We start from the raw sequence: 23093 nt of genomic DNA on the forward strand, positions 1-23093 counted from the left end.
CTGATGTCTGTTACAATAATCAAAATATTTGGTGGGGGGGAGCTTCCCTGATAGCTCAGTTGGTAAACAATCCACCTGCAATACAGGAGACCCTGGTTCGATTCCTGGGTTGGGAAGATGTGCTGAAGAAAAGATGGACTACTCATTCCAGTATTCTTGGGCTTCCTTTTTGGCTCAGCTGGTAAAGAATCAGCCTGCAGTGCAGGAGATGCCGGAGACTAGGGTTTGATTCCTGGGTCAGGAAGATCCCCTGGAGGAGGAAATGGCAACCCATTCCAGTATTCTGGCCTGGAGAATTCCATGGACTGTATAGTCCATGGGGTCGCAAAGAGTTGGACACGACTGAGTGACTTTCACTTTCCATTTCCCTGGTGGCTCAGTATTAAGGAATCTGCCTGCAGTGCAGGAGATGCAGGAGACTAGGGTTTGATCCCTGGGTCAGGAAGGTCCCCTGGAGGAGGAAATGACAACCCACTCCAGTATTCTTGGTGAGAAAAATCCCCTGGACAGAGGAGCCTGGCAGGCTACAGTCCATAGTGTCGAAAAGAGTCAGCCATGACTGAGTAACCGAGAGCATTGACTGGTTAGAAATGGGACAATTTGAGCTTCTAAACATAATAGTTTTGATTTATCAAAACCCATGAAATGTGTTTAAATGAGCAAATTCATAATAAAAGTGATTTGATGGTGACAAAATCATTGACCTTTGATAGGTAACTAGTAGATTGAAAGTTCTTTTGCCCTTTCATTTTAAAATTTAAAAAGCGTTTTAGAGTTTGTGGGGTAAGTAGAACCAGGAATGAAATGCATTTTCTGAACTTAGGTGCTCCAGTGACTGGTGATATAGTTAAGCCCCTGTCCTCCAGAATGCTTAAGGAATCAGTCACTTTGTGGGAATTTTCTAGGTACCTGGGGCTGATCCTTTTTAAGCATGAGAAACTTTAATATTTTAACTCTGTATTGAAACTAGTTCTAAACTATACTCTATGCCTCTGTGCTTTTTAAAGCCAGAGTTTGGTTTCTGTACTAGTTTCCTGTGGCTGCTATAACAAGTTACCACAGAATGGGTGGCTTAAACCAGCAGAGATTCGTTCTCTCACAGTTGTGGAGTCTGGGAATAGGAAATCAAGGTGTGAGCAGGGTTGGTTCCTTTCGGGGCTCTGAGGTAGAATTTGCCCCATGTGTTTCTGCTGGCCTCTGTGGGCCAGCTTCCTTGGTGTTCTTGGCTTACGGCCATGTCACTCCATTCTCTCTCTCTTGCCACGTGTCCTTCTCCTTTGTGTCCTCTTCCTTTCTCTTTTATAAGGTTGCTTGTCTTTGCAGTCAGGGCCCATTCTAATCCAGAATGATCTCATCTGGAGATCCTTAACTTAATTGCGTCTGCAAAGTGTTCCCCCCCACCCAGATATGGACACATTCATAGGTTCTGGGGGACATATGTGTTTTTGAGCCACCATTGAGCTCAGGATTCAAGCAAGGGGAATATTGAGCAATAGTCTCTCTGCGTCATGTTGGCTGTGATGTTGGTTCATTGGTCATAGAGGTGTGAAGTGTCCATTCTTTAGACCCCATCCCCTCAGGACAGGCTCTAGAGAGATAGATACAAAAAGGCAAACAGAAGTCAAAGGGGCAGCCTTGATCGTGGAGGTCCAGTGTTGCTCAGAGGCCTCATACCCGGCTGATGGCTGAATGGAGAGCACGAGGGGAGGGAGGCACTAGACTGCAGGTTCAAGAGTGCAGGAGGGCACAGGGGTGTAGGCTTAGCTTATCTCCCCGGACGCTGGGCTGCCCAGTGGCCTCCCCTGTCCCACCCGGCTGCTGCGTGACTCCTCATTCCCTGGGAAAACAAGCCACAAGTGAGTGGAGAGAGGGGTGTGTGGAAGGAGGGACTGGCCATGCTGACTGCAGCCCTGTGTCCCTCTGGCAGTGGAGGTGTGAGAGTGGGCTGAAGCCTCAGCCAGACTGCTGTGCTCACCTGGGCCAAACTCTGGGACAGGATGCGCTCCCCCATCACGTCATCTTGGAATGTTGCCTTGGTACCAACTTGCTTTGTTACCTATGTCCTTTGTACAGCTGAGGTGAAGCGCAGGCAGGCAGTCTCCAGAGCAACATAAAATTAAGTGGCAAGTTAAAGGTTTAGCAGCGTTCTCTGACGTTCTTCAGTCGCCTGCCTAGAAAGTCACCTCTGCTGTCAGTTTTGACTTCTTACTCTTCGTGCGTTTTCCTCCTCCTACCCTGTTTCCATCATGCTTCTGTTTCACTCTTTGCAGATATAGATATAAAAGAGGAATGTTCCTCATCCCAGTAACATTTTTCTAAGGTGTTTGGGGGAAGAGTTTGCTTCAGAGCCTTAAAAGATCTTCAAGCCCTGAGTGACATTTCCACATACTTAGTACCAGACCACATGTTTTTCATGTACTTTGAACAGATCTCCTGACAGAAGCAACAGTAAAGATTGTATCTCTAATGGCAAATTGTGATTGAGCATCTTATGTAGAATGGAATTTTCTCATAAAAATGATGTAAGTGGCTTATAGTATTTTAAATAGTTCTCTCAGCACCATTCTTCAGGAATGTCATAAATAACTTGGCTTTTGTGGGTCAGCTGGGAATGTAACAATTTTTAATGTAGACACTTTGAATGCATTTTCTCATATGATGTCACCTTACAAAGTTAATATTGTACTGTCTCCTATTGAGAGTACATTTTCTTATACAGTGTCACCTTATAAGTGAATTTAAGGACAGCTCATGTTGATGAGATGGGGAGACTTTTTAATTTCTTATTTGTAATGCTTTTAACATTTTTTCCTTGGATTTATGTCTGTGCTTGCTCATATAAGCCAATGTTGGGCTTTCTCATGATTTTCAAATATCTTGGAATACAGATTTTTATTCTTTGGGGGTAGGGTGGGAAATTTGAGTCAAGTACATCAAATTCAAGGCACGTCTGTTCCTCAGGTTTTAAAAAGTGCCTTGGGATAAGAACAGTGGCTGTCATTACACTTGTGATGTGATGTTACATGCATATAACCTTTAAGCTTGTTTTCCTTCCCAGGTATGAAAGGTTACAGAAAACATGTTCCATTGCCCTGGTTGGCAAATACACCAAGCTCAGGGACTGCTATGCCTCCGTGTTCAAAGCCCTGGAACACTCAGCCTTGGCCATCAACCACAAGTTGAATCTGATGGTGAGCCCCTGCTGGTCTTCTGCATGTTTCAGCCATTTATTGTGAAATCTCGTGTTGTACAGAGGCAGGTTGTGTTGAAGGACCCCCAAGTTCAGTGATTCATCAGGACTCAGAGGACTGAGCATACAGCTGTACTCATGAGTATAACTTATTTTAGTGATAGGATACAGAGCCAGATCAGCAGAGGAGAAGGCTAGTCAGATGAAGTCTCAGGGAAACCACTTTTAAGCTTCCAAGGGTCCTCCTCCAGTGAAATCAGAGGATGTGCTTGAATCCCCCAGGAACAAGCTGTAGCAACATTGGTGAAGTGCTGACTGCCAGGGAAGCTCATTAGAGGCTTGGCACCCAAGGTTTTTCCTGAGGGCTGGTCACATAGGTCCTCTCTGCCTCCAGAGTGTCAAAATTCCAGACTCCCAGGAGAAAAGCGGGTGCTCTACATAAATCATATCGTTTCTTCCAACACTGTAGGCACAGCGAGCCACTCTTATTACATCTTGTTAATAGTGAGCATGTGTGCATGCTCTCATCATTTCTAACTGCGAACTCATGGACTGTAGCCTGCCAGGCTCCTCTGTCCATGAGATATTCCAGGCAAAAATATTGGAGTGGGTTGCCATTTCCTCCTCTAGGGGATCTTACCATCCCAGGTATCAAACCTATATCTCCCACGTCTTCTGCATTGCAGGCAAATTCTTTACTGCTAACCCACCAGGGAAGCCTGATTATGGCGGGAACTCTCCCCAAATCCAAGTTTCCAGATGCCAGACAAGGGCCAACCTTGTAAGCAGGCCTTTCCAAGGATAGCAGTCAGGTCTGCCATGTCAACTTTTTTTCTGCATGCAGGTTTAAGGCACAGTTTCTGAAATTAGGCTTTGCACATTCAGGGACATATATACTCCATGCTCATTTAAGTATTTCGTGTTTACTTAATAGGAAAATGGGGCTTCCCTGGTGGCTCAGCGGTAAATAATTTGCCTGTAATGCAGGAGCTTCAGGAGATGCAGGTTCAGTCCCTGGGCTGGGAAGATCCCCTGGAGGAGGGCATGCCCACCCACTCCAATATTCTTGCCTAGAGAATCCCCATGGACAGAGGAGCCTGGCAGGCTACAGTCCACGGGGTCGCAAAGAGTTGGATACAACAGAGCACATACACACACACGCACATATGGGCTAGCAGAGGTGAAGTTATATGTATATAGCTTGAGTATACTCTTTGTCTTTGTTAGATACAGAAGTAGTATATGCTCAGCGTATAAAATTTAAGCAAAGCATAATGCAAAATCCAGAAAGCAGAAGATTCTTCCTCCCAGAAATCCTTCTCTTCCTGCACCTGTCGTTCCCAGTTTGATGCATATCTTTCCAGACTTTTCTCTCTATATATAAATGTGTATATTTAATGATATTCTCTCTAGGTATATCACAATTTAGGAAGGCCTTATTATCTTGATGTAAATGGTAAAACCTTTATATAATGAACCAAAAGATACACTTACTTGTTCAAGAAATTGAGTAATTTCCAGCTTAGGACCTATCTGATTTTCTCTCATCTCTTTGTAGCTTCTTTCTCAAAACACTTTTTGTTTTTGACTTTCAAAGGAATTGTTCCCTTCCTATTCTTCCTATTCATTCAGCTCCCCCAGGCCCTCATAGAAAAAAGAAAGCAATAATAGAAAATCTGTTATAATACAAATTTTATAAAGTAAAATTTTGTATCTTAAGATATATTCAGATAGTAATTTGTATAACAGAAATACTAAAATAACAGGTATATAGGGGCTGTTATGTACACAGGAATTGTCATAACTGTTTTTCTTGTAATAGAATTCATTGACGGTGGCCTCTCCTAAGTCTTGTTTGAATCATGGGCCTGTGCTGTGTTTATCTTGCCTGACTTTGGCAGCAGTTTCCCAGCTGGTTTTCAGTCTTCCCTCCATTTCCTTCACTGAATGTTTCTAAACTCACTCTCTGTTCCTTCAGACCTTTCAGTCGCTTCAAGTGTTCTGTCGCTGCATGGAACTTCTCTGGGCGTCACCAGAGTGGTCACCACTTCTGTCTTTTGTCTGCAGTTTCATACAAGCTGTTCTTTCACCACCACCCCTCTCTACCCCTCCACCCTGCATACCTTCCCACCTGTATACCTTCCCACCTGCCTCCCAACTACACACACACAGACACACATACACACACACACACTCAGCTTGCATCTGCTCCAGGGCTTAGCTTCTTGGACATCCCCTCCCCCAAAAGCTTCCATGAAGGTGTTCCTTCCCTGCTTCTCTCCAGCTCACCTCTAGCTCTGGTGTGGGTCCTGCTTTCTTCCGCAGTGTTCTCTTCTTTGCCCATAGTAACTCTTATCTTCCTGTGCTGTGGGTGCCTATTTAGCTGGTTTTGTAATCTTTCTAAAAGATTGTAAGAGCCACAAGACTTCTATGCTAAGTGACCTGTACAGTGTTTGCATAAGTAGTTACTGAATAATTGTGTGTTAGATGGTTCTAGTATTTTCCAGTTTTTATTTTTCTGAAATTTTTACATTTGTTGGATGTTTTTAGTATATAGATTCCATTGATCTGGAGCAGACTACTGAAATTGAAGACCCTGTGAAATTCCATGAAGCTTGGCAGAAGCTCTGCAAAGCTGAGTAAGTACCAAGGACTGTCCACACCAGTTAGGAGAATGCTACTGTGATTTTTCCATAATGATTCAACTTACCCCAGTTACTAATTTTTGTACACTTGAAAGATAGTTTGGAGTACTTGTGATTCTGGGTGCTTGTGCTACATTCACGTTGCATTTACTTTGAAACATGCCATGTTAGTATTAGTGGCGCATGCAATGGGGATGGTTTTATTCTGGATAAACACTCTCATTTGAAAACATGAGAGCTCAAGAGAAAACTGGAAGGTCATGTTACCCTTCATGGCACAAAACAATGCCACCCCCAAGAGTTATATTGATTACTTAAAAAAATAAAACCTTGAATCAAAAGATGTGGAAAAGAAAACAAAACCAAAAGAGGAGGGAAGATTGTCATTCTTGCATTGTAACTTTGTATATGTAAGGTCTGTCTCTGTATTTTTCCATAGCATCAACTCACTTTCTCCTCCCCAGAATAAAACCATCTCCACTGCACGTGCCACTAACACTAACATGGCATGTTTCAAAGTAAACTGGTGAAATGCTGCTGCTGCTGCTGCTGCTAAGTCACTTCAGTTGTGTCCGACTCTGTGCAACGCCATAGATGGCAGCCCACCAGGCTCCCCTGTCCCTGGGATTCTCCAGGCAAGAACACTGGAGTGGGTTGCCATTTCCTTCTCCAATGCATGAAAGTGAAAAGTGAAAGTGAAGTCGCTCAGTCGTGTCTGACCCCATGAACTGCAGCCCACCTTTGCGACCCCATGGACTGCAGCCCACCAGGCTCCTCCGTAAACTGGTGAAATAGGCCTCACTAATTACTAACTAAGTTGTAGCACAGCAAAATTTCCTGGCTAGGAGCCGCTTTAGAGACTTGAAGCCACTGCAAGGCCTGAAGGAACAGAGAGTGATTTTAGAATCACTCTGGCTCAGTGAAGGAAAATGAGGGAAGTTTTTACCATATTGATGGGAAAGTGAGTTGATGCTACAGAAAGATGCAGAGACAGACTTCCCATATACAGTTATAGTGCAAGAATGACAATCTTCCCTCCTCTCGTTTTTTTCTTTTCCACATCTTTTGATTTAAGGTCTTATTTTGTAAGTAATCAATAAAACTCGGGGGTGGCATTGTATTGTGAGGGTAACATTACCCTCCAGTTTTCTCTTGAACTGTTATGTTTTCAAATGAAAGTGTTTATCCAGAAAGTCTCTGAAGTGGCTCCTAGCCAGGAAATTTTCCTGTGCCACAACTTGATTAGCAATCAAAAGGTATATTTCACCAGTTTAACTCTTTCTGATTATGTAAGAGGTCTTAAAACATTTTTATAACAGTACTTCCTGTTTTTATTCAGATAATTCTTTCAGTGTCATTTTTAACTGAATTGAGTCTCTTAGTTACTATGCTCATGTGCTGTATAGACCTATCAGAAAATATATATCAAGGTCAGTTGTGAGAAATTCACAACTGCTTTATAACATTGGGAGGATTTCAAGAAGAAAGTTCAGGATGTGAAATTGTGTAATCAATTTTGAAAATAGACTCCAAGCATATGCTTTAGCAGTTGTGCCAAGTGTTGAATTTGGGATCAATAAACATGATCTGAAAACAAGAATTTCACAAATAAAAATAATGTCAAATTTCCCCTCTTGTGTTGATTGCAGTGGTGTTCTTGTGCCAGGAGGCTTTGGAATCAGAGGAACGTTGGGAAAACTCCAGGCAATTTCTTGGGCACGGTCAAGGAAGATTCCTTTTCTGGGTAAAACTGACGTTTATGAATCCTGAGTATGAGGTTTTTTTAGATTTTTGATACCTATTTGGGATAACACATAATAGGGTTTGTTAATGTGAAAAGTGTGATTTCAAATTTCAACATTCAGGTGCCAAATAGTTTGCTACAGGGTCTGGAAACTATATTCTACAAGTCTTACCTGGTTCACAGCGTTTTTGTAAATAAAGTTTTATTGGAATACAGCCACACAGATTTGTTTACATATTGTCTGTGGCTGTTTTTCCAATACAGTGGCAGAGATTGAGACCCTACAGCATGCAAAGCCTGAAAACTTTACTCTCTGGCCCTTTACCAAAAAAATTTGTCAACCTACAAGAACTTACCACTGGTCTGGTTGTATAGCAAGAGGCTGGGAAGAGTTCAGTTCAGTCACTCAGTCGTGTCTGACTCTTTGCGACTCCATGAATCGCAGCACGCCAGGAAGAACCTGTGTTCAAACCTGCCCTTACCTTTTCTGATTCCCACCTGATTCCATCTTTTACCAGTTCAAGCAGAGAACATCTCAATAGGATGCCACAGTGTTATTTCTAATCAGAAAATGCTTAAATTGAAATGTATATACTCCTTCTAGAAAAGATAATACAGAAAAATCATCTAACATTACAGAGAGAGCTCTGTCAAGAACTAGAGCTGGGTGTTTTCAATGCTTTTGTTCAAATTAGAAAGCATGGCTTCCTTAGCAATGAAACTGGATGTAGTAGAACACTGATGGGACAAAAGGCAGCTCTGCAACTGGGGGTCCAGAAGGAAGAGGGAGTGGGGAGAGGCCATGTTTCATGCTGTGCTTGCATGGGCTGCTGGGTTTATGAACTGAGTGGACCGGCTTTGGTACCGTTTACTTAATATCAACAGGTTCATTTCCCCCACTTGCCTGTTCTTTGATTAACTTCCTAGACACTCTCCACTAGGGATCCATTTTCAAAAGAGAAGCTAGGAGTAGTTTACCTTGGTACCTTGCTTTGTTTTATCCATGTAAGCTCACCTGGGCCACTGTTTTCTTTCTTTTTTTTTTTTCACTGTTTTCTTTTGAAGTAATCTTGTTTAGTTTCTGTCTAAACATAATTAGCATTCTTCAGACAGTCTTCACTGTACAGAAATAGTTTGTAGCTCTTTAGCTTTCTCTTTAACACACTGTCTCTATGTCCTAGCTTTGTGGGACTTTCTGAAGTTCCTCCAAAGCACTCAGCTGTTTCACGCTTATTGACTTTTGTTCTGGCATGCTTGGTATATTGATTGCTCTCTCCTTTGAATCCCTGTGTATCTTGGATATATCTGTAAAAGCATCTGGAATGCTGCTTGGCATTTGTTTATTGGAGAGTATTGGTGGGCCACAGTGAATGTGGAGATGGGCGAGGGGTACATCCCTGTGGCAACAGGCCTGGGCCTATGCAGGTTCCTTTCTCTCCTCTCTCTGCTCAGTCCCATTTGGCTTCTCCATTATGCTCCAGCCTGCAGTGGAGGTACCAGCTCCCCCAGCTGCTGCTGTTTCCTTGCAGTGAAGGTTCGGCCTGTTCTGGGCTCAGCAGCTGGGCACAGACCTCCCACTCCCCTTCCTGCCTGTGGGCGCTCCTTGGATCCCAGCCTGCTGCCAGGCAGAGGCTGCCTGCAAACAGAACCCACATTTAAGGCCATGAAACTATCTAGAGAAGAGAGAGTGTGAAGACTCAGCCCACAGAGACTCCCTTGTGAACTGAGGTGTTGTTAGACATTCTCTGAAGGAGTTGGGTGCTCTGGGGCAGCCCTGCAGGCCGCACGTACACCTCGATCTAGAGATACATATGGAGGTAGGCAGGTTTGTCTTTTGGACCTTGCCTTCTCATTTCCTGCCCTTTTCCAACTTCACATTTATTTATTCCTACTTCAGTTTGGGTCGTCCAAACCCCTTCCCTGCCCCTGCCATGCCTGTTCTGAGGGCAGAAGCTACAGCAGCAAACATACTGTCTCAGAGCTTGCATTCTAGATGGAGAAGATAGCAAACGAACAGAAAATATGACACAGTACAAAATAGTTTCATTTGTTTTGTATATGTGCTTTTAAAAATAGGAGTTTGCCTTGGGATGCAGCTGGCAGTCATAGAGTTTGCACGAAACTGCCTTAACTTGAAAGGTAAGTCTGAGATTTTCTAAAAACCTCTTAGTGAAAAGCATTCTTATTACTTAAAGAATTTTTCAGCTACTGGTGAGTTACTGAACTCATTTCTTTATCTTCAGATGCTGATTCCACAGAATTTGAGCCAAATGCCCATATTCCTGTGGTAAGTGGATTGTTTATCTTTTTGGGTTGGGTCATTATTTTGCTTCTGGTTCTAGCCTATGCTCATAAGGGGCTATTATTATTATTTTTCATTATGACATCAGGACATTTTAATTATATATGATTTTGCTTATTCTTATTACTCTTACTAGTTTATTTATATCAAACTACTTTATTCTCCATTGTCCATTTTGTCAGCTGTGTCTTGCAGGAAGAAACGGTCCTAGACTGGTTTCTCTGCAGTAGTTTTCAAGCTGAACATTCAGGAAAAGATTGAGTTGACTTTGACAACAATATATCAGAGCTGACTAAACACACAGGCTGTCCTGTCTCTAGACCCATCCTTGGCTGTTCTTTTGCTGCTCCTCAGCGTTTATCAGTTCCTTTTCCCAGAAAATAGTCCAACGATTTGGCCAGGAGTGAAGGCTACTGTGCTCTGTCACCTGCTGCCCTGCTAACTCATCCCATGGCATCCTGTCCCTCCACACTTGGAGGTTTAGAGTTGGACAATCTGAATGACATTCCCTACACCTGAGATCTCTCCTGTCCTACAGCCTCTCTACCCCTGGAATCTCAAAACCAGTGAAGAATTTAATTCCAAAAATAAACCCAATCTGATTACTGATAACTTCCTATTCATCCTGGGAAGCCTTTCCTGACCTCTGCCTTCTATGCCTCACACCACCTCTATCAGAGTATACACCTCATCATTGTGATTCGTTTTTATTAAGTTTTATTGAGATGTAATTCACATACCATAAAATTTAGCCATTGAAAGTATATAATGCAAATGACTCAGCACATTCACAAATTTCTATAATCATCACCACAGTCAATTTTGGACCATTTTGATTACTCTAAAAAGAAATCCCACACCCTTTGCTGACACCCCCAAGCCGCCTATGCTCCCAGCTGTGGGCAGTCATTCATCTGTTTTCTGTCTCTATATATTTGCCTATTCTGGCCATTTCATATACAGTCGACCTTTGAATAATGCAGGCGTTAGGTGTGACTCTTCGTGCAGTCACATATCTGCCTATAACTGCTAATCACCTCTCCATATATGTGTTCCTCCATATCTGCAGATTCAACCAACCATGGATCATGTAGTACTGTAGTATTTGCTATGAAAAGAAAGGCTTGTTTAAGTGGACCTGTGCATCTCAGACTGTGTTGATCCACTGCAAGTGGAGTCGTGCTGTATGTGGCCTTTTGTGACTGGCGTCTTTCATTTAGCATAGTGTTGTCAAGGTCTGTCTATGTTGTAGTGTCTATCAGTACTTTGCTTCTTTTCATTGCCAAATAATATTTAATTATATGGATAGATTACATTTTATTTATCCGTTCATACTTTGATGAACATTTGTTGTTTCCACCTTTTGGCTACTGTGAATAATGCTGCTATGAACATTTGTTTACAAGTTTCTGTGTGGACATATTTTTTCATTTCACTTGGGTCTATACTTAGGAGTGGAGTTCTGGGTCATGTAGTTACTGTATGTTTAATTTTTTGAGGAACTGTCAGACTGTTTTCTAAAGTGGTTGCAGCATCCTGCCAGCAGTGTATGAGGGTTCCAATTTCTTCATATCCTCAACACTTGTTATTATCTTTTTTATTACAGTTGACTTTTTTTTTAACTTCAGTTTATTTTTCTAGAGAAAACAGTGGTTCTTATACTTTAGTTTGCATTAGAAACACTTGAGGAAACTTTTCCCCCTTTCTGTGTTAATTTACTCAGCACATATTAACTGCAAATATACTGTGAGCCACATATATTCTTTCCTTGGGAAATGATTACAGTTGACTCTTGAACAACATGGATTTGAGCTACACAGGTCCACATATACATGGATTTTTTTTTGTAACTCTCTTTTAATTAATTTATTTTTTATTGAAGGATAATTGCTTTACAGAATTTTGCTGTTTTCTGTCAAACCTCACTATGAATCAGCCATAGGTATACATATATACCCTCCCTTTTGAAACTTCCTCCCATCTCCCTCCCCATCCCACCCCTCTGTTACAGAGCCCCTGTTTGAGTTCCCTGACTCATACAGCAAATTCCCGTTGGCTGTCTATTTTACATATGGTAATGTAAGTTTCCATGTTACTCTTTCCATACATCTCACCCTCTCCTCCCCCTCCCCATGTCCATAAGTCTGTTCTCTATGTCTGTTTCTCCACTGTTGCCCCGTAAATAAATTCTTCAGTACCATTTTCTGGATTCCATATATATGTGTTAGAATATGGTATTTATCTTTCTCTTTCTGACTCACTTCACTCTGTATAGTAGGTTCTAAGTTCATCCACCTCATTGTGTGTGTGTGTTAGTTGGTCAGTCGTGTCCAACTCTTTGCCACCCCATGGACTGTAGCCCACCAGACTTCTCTGTCCATGGAATTCTCTAGGCAAGAATACTGGAATAGATTGCCATTCCCTTCTCCAGAAGAACTTCGCAACTTAGGGATCGAACCCTGGTCTCCTGCATCGCAGGCAGATTCTTTACTGTTTGAGCTACAGGGAAGTCTGTGGATTTATCCACCTCATTAGAACTGACTCAAATGTGTTCCTTTTTATGGCTGTGTAATATTCCATTGTGTATATATACTACAACTTCTCTATCCATACATCTGTTGATGGACATCTAGGTTGCTTCCATGTTCTAGCTGTTGTAAATAGTGCTGCAATGAATATTAGGATACATGTGTCTTTTTCAATTTTGGTGGTTTTTTTTTTTCAATAAATATATACCACAATACTATACTCTTGACAGTAGGTTGAATTTGTGGGTGTGGAACTGTGGATATGGAGGGCCAACTGTAAAGTTATATTTGATTTTTTGACTACTTGAGGGGTCAGTACCCCTAAGCCTTGTGTTGTTAAAGGGTCAGTTGTATAGCCATTCTAGTGGGAGTGAAGTTGTAGCTTACTGTGGCTTTGATTCACATTTCCTTGATGTCTAAGGTTGTTAAACATCTTTTCGTATGCTTATTGACCACTTGTATGTCATGTTTGGAGAACTGTCTATTCAGATCTTTTGCCTACTTTAAATTGCATTATTTGTCATCTTATTAAGTTGGAAGTGTTTTTAAATATATTCTAGGTATAAGTTCCTTATTAGATACATTATTGACATTTGGGGCCAGATAGTTGTCCTGTTTATTGTAGGATGTTCAGTAGCATTCCTGGCCTCTACCATCTATATATCTGTTGTATTTTCCTCCTAACCCCCAACTGTGACACTAAAAATATCTCCAGACATTGCAGAACATACCCTGGGGACACAGGCAAAATAGTCTCCTTTGAGAAGCACTGATTTAGAGAAATCTATTTTTTTTTGTAACTTTTTATTTTATATGGGGTATAGCCGATTAACACTGTTGTGATAGTTTCAGGTGAACAGCAGAGGGACTCAGCCATACATATACATGTATCCATTCTCCCCCAAACTCCCCTCCCATCCAGGCTGCCATATGACATTGAGCAGAGTTCCATGTGCTATGCAGTAGGCCCTTGTTGGTTATCCATTTTAAATGTAGCAGTGTGGACATGTCCATCCCAAACTCCCTAACTATCCTTTCCCCCTAACTTTCCCACCAATAAGTGTAAGTTGGTTCTGTAAGTCTGTGAGTTTGTTTCCATTTTGTAAGTAAGTTCATTTGTATCATTTCTTTTTAGATTTCGCATATAAGGGATGTCATATGATAGAGAAATCTAGTTCTTTTCCTCTCCCCTCAGAACAGTCCCTTCCTTTCCTTATGGCAACCATTAATTGTTTTTCTTTAAAGAGTTATCTTTCCATTAAAAAACATACAAGTAAACACATATATTTGTAAGCCCCTACCCTTCTTAGATAAATGACAGCAGACTCTGCATATTTTTTCTGCCTGGCTTTTTTTCACTCAACATTCTCTGCTGGAGTGGTGATCACTCTGTGGAAGGATATAGAGATATTCTCCACTCGTTTTTATAGCTTGCAATTCAGACTATAATGAACCATAACTTCCCAGCCAGATGGTACTTTTAAGTCTTATGCTCAGAAGACTTAATACGAATGAAGAGTTCCTTATAAGGCTTTAATAGAAACATATTTCCTGACTAATGGCTGAAATGGCTGTGCCAGGCAAACATTGGGATTTCTTCTCTTAGAGAATACTTTGGGGTAGGAACTGACTTTACCAGTAGGTGCCACTGTTAGATAGCTTTGGCAAGGCTTATTCCTTGCCTATCCTTTACTCTGTGTGTGTGTGTGTGTGTATTTTTAAAATATTTATACACAGGATAAAAAAGTAAAGCCCTAAAGAAAAGGTATAAAACTGCTTTTTACATGCCCCTACCTCACCTCAGTTCCCTTACCCAGAGGTGACTACCTTCATTCATTTCTTTTGTTATTCTGCTAAAGATTGTGTGTGTGTGTATACAAACGCCTACCTGCTTACATATGTGGATATATGTTCCTTTAAAAATACATATGCTGGCATACCTAAGACATCATTCCCCTTGCATTGTACTCATCGCTCCACTTCAGTGCACAGGGATCTTCCAAATGCTTGCCTTGCTGTTAATATATGCATCATTCTTTATTTAAACAGTCTTATATTGATGAATATTTAGGTTGTATCCATTATTTGCTGCTTTAAATCATGCTGCAAATTAGTATCTGTACATATGTCCTTCTAGCCACACATACACACTTCTATAGGATAAATTCTTAGAAGAGGAATTGAGAAGTTGGAGGAAATGTACATTTACATTTTACATTTTGATAGCTTCTATACTCATAAGTGAGATGAGAACAATAAAACCTAATTGCTACTGAACATCTTTATGGCCTACAATCAGTTTGTTGGAGAAAAATAGCCTTAAGAGCCAGCATTTGTGAGGATGGGGAGAAGTCTTATTAAAGAAAAAGACTAAGGTAATAGAATCACCAGGCAGCAAACACCAGGAAGCCTCAGGAATCTCTTAAACTTGAGCAAATAACAGTGACTTACAGAGGGTAATAGCCGTTCTACCCCTTCTCACTAAAAAAGTAAATAATTTGGAAACCAGGAGCCTCCTTTAGGATATATTTGCAGCTGAAATCTGTTTCATGGATATGGGAGAGAAAAAATAATTTTCCCTCTACCTTTCTAGGTTTTTGGCTGAGACCCCTGTAACAAAAGGCAGATTAATGGCGGGGATGGTGGGGGGGGGGGAACAAGCAGAAGCTTAGTAACATGGATACCTCCAGTGTACCCAGGAAACCCTGAGTAACTCCCCAGAATGGCCCAAGCCACCATCTTAAGTACCATCTCCAGCTAAAGAGTAAAGAAGATGTTGTTATTTATAGGAGGTTTTCAAGGCAAAAGCACAGTAAACAAGGGTAAGGTTGTCATGCAGATTTAAGTCCATGCCTTCTCCATTGTTAAGAGTTTCTAGAGATCTAGAGTTATCTTTCTCTTCCTGGTACAGTGAGGGAGTGAAAGTGAAGTTGCTCAGTCGTGTCTGACTCTTTGCGACCCCATGGACTGTAGCCTACCAGGCTCCTCTGTCCATGGATTTCTCCAGGCAAGAATACTGGAGTGGGTTGCCATTTCCTTCTCCAGGGGATCTTCCCAACCCAGGGATCGAACCTGGGTCTCCTGCATTGTAGGCAGATGATTTTACCATCTGAGCCAGCAGGGAAATCCTGGTACAGTGACACCTTTACAAATGGAAAGTCAAAGTCTCTCAGTCATGTGCTACTCTTTGCGACCCCATGGACTACAGTCCACGGAATTCTCCAGGCCAGAATATTGGAGAGGGTAGCCTTTCCCTTCTCCAGGGGATCTTCCCAACCCAGGGATTGAATCCAGGTCTCCCACATTGCAGGCAGATTCTTTACCAGTTGAGCCACAAGGAAAGCCCCTTACATATGGAGGTTTCCTTTATAAATGCAAATGTCTCTGACAAAGGGTAACTTCAACTCTGTTTTTATTTTTATTTTTAATGTTATTTGGTTTGGTTTTGCCTCAGGGCATGTGGGATGTGGGATCCTAGTTCCCTGCAGTGGGAGCGCAGAGTCTTAATCACTGGACTGCCAGGAAAGTTCCCACTAGGTTGTTAGAGCTTCTCCTCTGTCTGCTGTTTCTTAAAAAGAATCAGCCCACTATAATCTTTATGCCAAAGAGACATATTTTGAGGTAGCAAATTCTGCTCCCCTTCATGGGCCATTGTGACCTTCCTTTGGCGTGCATGATTAGTCTTATGGTTGCTTACTAAATCAACAGAGACACTGGCATACAGGATATCTAAGAGGCATCTCATACACATCAAATGAGAAATGGTTTACTAAGAATGAAGGTAGACTCTGAGTCTGGAAGTCCCAGGAGAGAATGAGTAAAATTTATTTCATTGTGTCATTCCTCTGCTTAATCCACAGGGTGAAATAGAAGGCTCTGGGACTTTGCAGAATATTTAGGTTCTATTATAGCAAGTCTGACTTGTTGTTGTTGAGTTGCTCAGTCCTGTCCGACTGTTTGTGACCCCCATGGAATGCAGCACACCAAGATTCCCTGTCCTTCACTATCTCCTGGAGTTTGCTCAAACTCATGTCCATTGAATTGGTGATGCCATCCAACCATCTCATCCTCTGTCACCCGCTTCTCTTCCTGTCTTCAATCTTTCCCAGCATCAGGGTCTTTTCCAATGAGTTGGCTCTTCACATAAGGTGGCCAAGGTATTGAAGCTTCAACTTCAGCATCAGTCATTCCAATGAATATTCAGGGTTTCTTTCTTTTAGGATTGACTGGTTTGATCTCCTTGCTGTCTAAGGAACTCTCAAGAGTCTTCTCCAGCACCACAGTTTGAAGGCATCAGTTCTTTGGCAATCAGCCTTCTTTATGGTCAAGCTCTCACATCCGCACATGACTACTGGAAAAACCATATCTTTGACTATAACAGACCTTTGTAGGCAAAGTAATGGCTCTGTTTTTTAATACTCTATTTAGGTTTGTCATTGCTTTTCTTTCCAGTAGCTTCACCTGCCTTCTAGATGATGCGTAACAGGAAAATAGCTGTAGCTGATTTGTATTCTGACTCTGTATTTGTATTCAATCACATGGATGCTGCTGACACCCTTGACTTTGAATTTGCCTTCAGATCTCTCCAGTTCATGTAGAAGATAGCTTGTGGCATTGTAGAGTTTTTATTTAGAATATTTTTTACTTTTGAGATCTATATAGGAAGAATGATCTCAATCTGATGTTTAGGGATGTGGATATGCATACTTTTTAGCATTTCTTTTCTATTTATTGAAAATAGTAACTTTAAACATTTGAATTTATGTTAGCTATGGAAAGAGAATCTGAAAACAGAATCCACATTCAAACACATCAACACAGACTTGTGTCAACTAAAAGAAAATTCAGGAGATTTCAAATAAGAATTTCTTCGGAATCTTAAGAATTGCAGTTCAGGAGAATTCCCTGCCAGTGGTTAGGACTCCACACTTCCACTGCTGGGGGCCTAGGTTCCATCCCTTGTTGGGAAACTAAGATTCCACAAGCTGTGCGGTGTGGCCGAAAAAAAATTTCCAATTTGGGAGACACAGATTTGGGTAACCCTAAAATTGTGTGGCAATGGCACCCCACTCCAGTACTCTTGCCTGGAAAATCCCATGGACGGAGGAGCCTAGTAGGCTGCAGTCCATGGGGTCGCTAAGAGTCGGACATGACTGAGTGACTTCACTTTCACTTTTCACTTTCATGCATTGGAGAAGGAAATGGCAACCCACTCCAGTGTTCTTGCCTGGAGAATCCCAGGGATGGGGGAACCTGGGGGCTGCCGTCTGTGGGGTCGCACAGAGTCAGACACGACTGAAGTGACTCAGCAGCAGCAGCAGCAGCAAAAGTGTGTTATAAGGAAGAGAAAGAGTCAGGGCTTATAAAGACAAAAAGCCAAGATGTTAAAAGTTTCCTGGTAAGAATTGTGATGGCCTCTGATGTGAATCAGATAATATTTGCCCTTGAGGAATCATAAGTTGTTTTAGGGTAGGGGTCCAATACGTTCTGGCAGGTGTTCTGAGGCTGAATCCAGCCTTTGTACCCCAACACTGAATTAAATCTTGGAGACAGAGTTTTGGGCAAAGTAGAAAAGAATACCTTTATTGGTTTGCCACGCAAAAGGGGACACAGTGGGCTGATGCCCTCAAAACTGTGTTCTAATCTAGGGGGAGTAGTGAGGTAAAAAGTTTTACAGTAATGGTTCAAAGATGGGGTAGTCAGCTCGTGGGCAGTCTTCTGACTGGTTGGTGGTGAGGTAAGTGGGAGTCAGCATCATCAGTCTTCTGGTTCCATCAGGTCTGGGGTCTAGTGCTTGTGGGCAGCACTCAATTAACTTCTCCCAACTGGTGGGGGTTTCCATATCTGTAAAACAACTCAAAAATATTGTTCTGTGTATCCCTGGAGGGGGGACCAGGACCCTGCCCAAGGCTGCACTATTGTTTCTTTTGACTCTTTCTCCCTTCTCTCTGCATCCCCTCCCTTCCCTAATTAGCATCTGTTTGAACCTGCTCACTGAAACTCAGGGAAGGTCATGGAGACTGAATGAAGCCTATTTCCTGTAATCAAGAAAGGAGAACACAGAAAAGGAGCCCGAAAGGGTCCTGTTCAGTATCAGTTCTGATGACTTCATCAGGTCAAAAGGTCAGATTCCATCCAAGCTGACATGTGCATAAGTCATACTTCCTTAACGGCCTCCTAGCTCCATTTTAGAGAGTTCTCTCTGTAGTACTGACTCCGTGTTGATTTTCCTTTCATACATGTACCCTTGGATGGTGGTCTTGGTGAGGAAAAGTGAGAAATGTGAATCATTTTAAGCAGATGCAAATGGAGACTTGAGATTGTGGCATTTGATATTATTTCAGTTTTATTTATCATTGATTTGAATTCTTTTACCCCTTTTTGATCCAAGGATTTTCAAAGTCAAAATTAATTTTATATCTGACACAGTAGATGTGTGATAGAATCACATATAATAAAAAATGGATTCAGGTGTGTTATATATTAAGCATAATTGATGCATAACATTTTCCTACCTTTAGTTGTAGCCCTGTTTGAATTATTTTCTACTTTCATTTATTTTTCAACAATTTCATATGGAAAGCAAATTAAGAGGGTTAAAAAACCCAGACAGCCACTTAGAGTAACCTTCCAGGTAACTTTTATAACTTTGAAGACTGCTTTAATTTCGAACATATTATAATGAGCATCTCCCAGCTAACAAAGCAATCCTAAAGAAGTCATTTGGAGCTTAGTTTGGGCTAAAGAAGTTTTTTCCCATAAAAGTAGCTGTCAGGAAGACAGCTATACTATGGGTAAAATATCTTTTTATGGATCAGTCTGGGAGCCTAATAGTCATTTAATCCTGTCTCTGTAGGGACTATAGGTTCAGAGTTGATATCAGGCTGTTGGTTGGCCATAGTAACTATTTTCGATCTGGGAAAGAAAATTCTTCCAGGCATGATGGCTGCTGCTTAATGGCTAAGGCTTCTTGGGAGTAAGCCCGCATTAGTGAATCAACAAGGGTAGTCCATAATTTTAACAATGACCAAATGACTAAATGAGTACCTCAAAGCTAATGCATTTTAAAGCTTTTGTACCTTTAGCTCAATAGGAAATGCCTTGGGAATAGATATTTCAACAACTTGAAAGATATTTTTTTTTGCAGTAGAAATAACTGGATTCTAGTGAAAAGAGATTATTAAGAAGAAAAAAACTCACTGTGCATTTGGCGCTCATCCACTTAAGTACCGTCCTAAATATAGTGGATTACAAATGAGCAGCTGCCACAACCCTACTTGCAGTTTAGTTGGAGATACAAGACGTAAACTTGTGAAATGTAGAAACAAATGTGTGGACAGAATGTGAGTACACCCTCAGTGCTACGAGCCCTGACAACCAGGACTTCTGCCGTGAGAGTGTTCTGGATCTGTGCCATCCTTTATGGCAGCCACTAGCCACACTGGGCTATGGAGCATTTGAAATTTAGCTAGAGTGGCCAAGGAACTGAATTTTAAGTTTTTTAAAATTGATTTAAATGTCAATAGCCACTTAATCTAGTGGCCACAGTATTGCACAGCACAGGTAGGCCTTGAATAGTTAAGAATTCAGGGTTTGCGGGGGCAATACTGTGGGTTAAAGTAAGAAGGTAAGATTGTCAAATGCTAGAAGACTTCATTGAAAGGAGGGGAGGCATATGTAGGCTGGAATGTCTAAGATCTGGCCATAAAAGAGCATGAGCAAAGCACATTGCTCCTGGCGGGAAGTGGAAGGAAATAAAGGAGATTGGTGCTAATTTGTGGAGGTCCTTGAGTATTAGTGTCAGGATTAGTCCTGAAGGCAACAGGGAATGAGTAAGAATAATGCCTATCAGCTGTGACATATCTTCCAAATACTGAACTCTTGCTGAAGCCTTTCCAATAGAAATGGGTGCTTTAGGAAGATTCAACTAGTGGAAAACAGAGGGATGAGAGGGAAGAAAAGACTCCAGGCAGGGCATAAATCTGCATCACAATCTTACCCTTGTTGACTGTGCTTTTCTTGGTCACCGCCCATAACTGACTCTCCCCACCTTCAACATCCTCTTGTCTGTAGTTGAAGTTGGTATTTAAGGTGAGGGTTTTGGACATTTTGGTGAGTCACTCAGTTTTCCTGGGTCTCTCCCGTGTATTCACATTATTAAACTTTTGCTTGATTTTCTCCTGTTAATCTGTCTCATGTCAGTGTAACTCTTAGACCAGCCAGAAGATCTTAGAAGGGCAGACAAAAATGGCCTCCTTCTTAACAACTTGATGTTGATTTGATGTGTTTTCTCTTTTTCAACTTCCCTGCAAGTTCTCTTTAACATAGCTCCTACAAATCCCAGTTGAAATACTACTTCTTAGGTTAAGCCTTTCCCTGGCAGAATTCCAGAATCATTGACTTAGGATCTCAGAGGTCTGGAAATTTGTATATCTTATGGCATCTTGTATAATGCCTTGCCTATAGTAGGTGCTTTACGTATGTTGGAGTTGAAAGACATAGTGTGGATTTACTATGTGAGGGGCTGATTGAGATTGAAAACATAGACAAAAATGGGAAGCTAGCATGACCTAAATATTAGAACTCAACAAAGCATGTGCAACAAAAAATAAAACTCCAAGCTATAGACTAATGTTGGTTATTAATAAAGATGTAAAAACCTTAAATAAAATGTCAAAGTGTCTATCCCTTAACAGCATTTAAGGGATAATCAGTCATGACTGGATAGTGTGTTTATCCTGGGAATTAAATTGATTAATGCATCATATTGATCAAACAAAAGAGTGAACCCCCATATCATCGCAAACACTAAATAGGCAGTGTATAATATCTATACCCTAGTAGTCACAATCTCATAACAAACTTGAAACGGTACTTCAAATGAGAGAAAGAATATCTTTTAACAAAACAGTACCCAACCATAAACTCAGTGGGGAAATAAAGATCTTCCTCGACTTATGCTGGGGTTATGCCCTGAGTATTGGAAGCTGAAAATGCTTTTAATACACGTAACCTATTGAACATCATAGTTTAGCCTTAAATGTGTTCAGAACACTTACATTAGCTTACAGTTGGAAAAACCATCTCACACAAAGCCTATCTCCTAATAAAGTGTTGAAAATCTCATTAAATTGTTACTGAACCAAACTTGGATCCACCTGCTTGATGCACAGCACAGCCAGTCTACTGACACCAGGTTGTGCTTAAGGATGGGACAGCATTTATTTGCAGGCCTCCAAGCAAGGAGAATGGGCAGCTTGTGCTCAAAAGACCCAAACTCCCTGGTGACTTTTAGGCAAGGGTTTTTAAAGCCAATATTATGGGTGAGGGTCGTAGGGTGCCTGATCAGCTCACGGACATTCTTCTGATTGGTTGGTGGTAAAGTAACAGGATGGTGTTTCGGGAATGTCAGTCATCAGTCTTCTGGTTCCAACCAGTCTGAGGTCTACATGCTTTTGTGGTCAGCATGTACTCAACATCATCAACTTAGTTTCTGCAGAACAGCTCGAAGATATGGATCAGATTGTTATCTGTACCCTTCAGGGGGAACTAGGAGTCCTGTGACTATTGTTTAAGCTATTATTACCTTCCTTGCTTGACTGCTTTCTCTTTCTGTATTTTCCATTTCTTTAATCATTGACTGGATCTTCTCTTTGAAATCTGAGGAAGGCCTAGGAGATGAAAGCTTTTTATACAAACAAACAGGGGACACAGAGGGGCTTGTACCCAGGAGGCCCTTTCAGAGTCCTGCTTGGTTTCACAATGTATTTAATACTGTACTGAAAGTGAAAAACAATGGTTGTCTGGTTGCAGAATGGTTGTCAGTGTGTCAATTGTTTCCCCTCTTGATGGTGTGGCTGACTGGAAGCTGTGACTGCTGCCACCCAGCATCACGAGAGAATCATACTGCATATTGTAAGCCCAGGAAAAGATCAAAATTCAAAAATTGAAGTACAGTTTCTACTGAATGCACATTGCTTTTGTGCCATTTTAGGGTTGAAAAATGGAAAGCTGAACCATGGTAATTTGGGTACCATCTGTAGTTGGGAGATTCCTATAAAAACCATAGATGAATAAAAGATGTACACTGTTGCAACTAATGAAGTAGGTAAAATGAAGCTGATGAATGCTGTCTGAAGAGTGAAGCTGGCACTCTCCTACCTGTTTGTGGAAATATGAATCAATACAACTTTTTGGGAATTAACTAGTGAAAGTGAAGTCACTCAGTCGTGTCTGACTCTTTGCGACCCTCGGGACTATAGCCCACCAGGCTTCTCCATCCATGGGATTCTCCAGGCAAGAATACTGGAGTGGGTTGCCATTTCCTTCTCCAGGGGATCTTCCCAACCCAGGGATCGAATCCATGTCTTCCGCATTGCAGGCAGACGCTTTAACCTCTGAGCCACTAGATGGTCTCACAAACTATAAAAAATATTCATTCTGTCTGGTCAGACATTTACTTCTCAGAAATTCTCATAAGAAAACCTGATATACTGACAAAGAAGTGAACAGGTATTCACTGTAACATTAGTTAGAAGAATAAAAAATGACAGTAATCCTAATGCCCCACAGTGGGGAAATAGTTGAGACCATTAAGGGGTATCCCTACAGTGGAGTATAATTAATCATTAGAACTGTTTAAGGCTTTTGATGCTATGAGAATGCTCTTGTGTTGGATTAGAAT

At 41.4% G+C, this 23093-nt stretch overlaps 1 protein-coding gene and 1 non-coding gene across 2 annotated transcripts in view; one reads left to right on the forward strand and one right to left on the reverse strand.

Annotated features, from left to right (window-relative positions):
- CTPS2 (CTP synthase 2) overlaps window positions 1-23093 on the forward strand; it is a 103907-nt gene that overhangs the window by 22553 nt on the left and 58261 nt on the right. Inside the window, exons 8-12 of the mRNA XM_068962428.1 lie at window positions 3059-3191; window positions 5741-5829; window positions 7485-7579; window positions 9656-9718; window positions 9823-9866. Of these exons, the coding sequence (XP_068818529.1) occupies window positions 3059-3191; window positions 5741-5829; window positions 7485-7579; window positions 9656-9718; window positions 9823-9866 (424 nt within the window). The remainder of the gene's footprint in view (window positions 1-3058; window positions 3192-5740; window positions 5830-7484; window positions 7580-9655; window positions 9719-9822; window positions 9867-23093) is intronic.
- On the reverse strand, window positions 15461-15533 carry TRNAC-ACA (transfer RNA cysteine (anticodon ACA)). Its single transcript has one exon. It is a non-coding gene; the product is annotated as a tRNA-Cys (tRNA).

Source organism: Capricornis sumatraensis, chromosome X (assembly GCF_032405125.1).
Source record: "Capricornis sumatraensis isolate serow.1 chromosome X, serow.2, whole genome shotgun sequence".
Classification (NCBI taxonomy): Eukaryota; Metazoa; Chordata; class Mammalia; order Artiodactyla; family Bovidae; genus Capricornis; species Capricornis sumatraensis.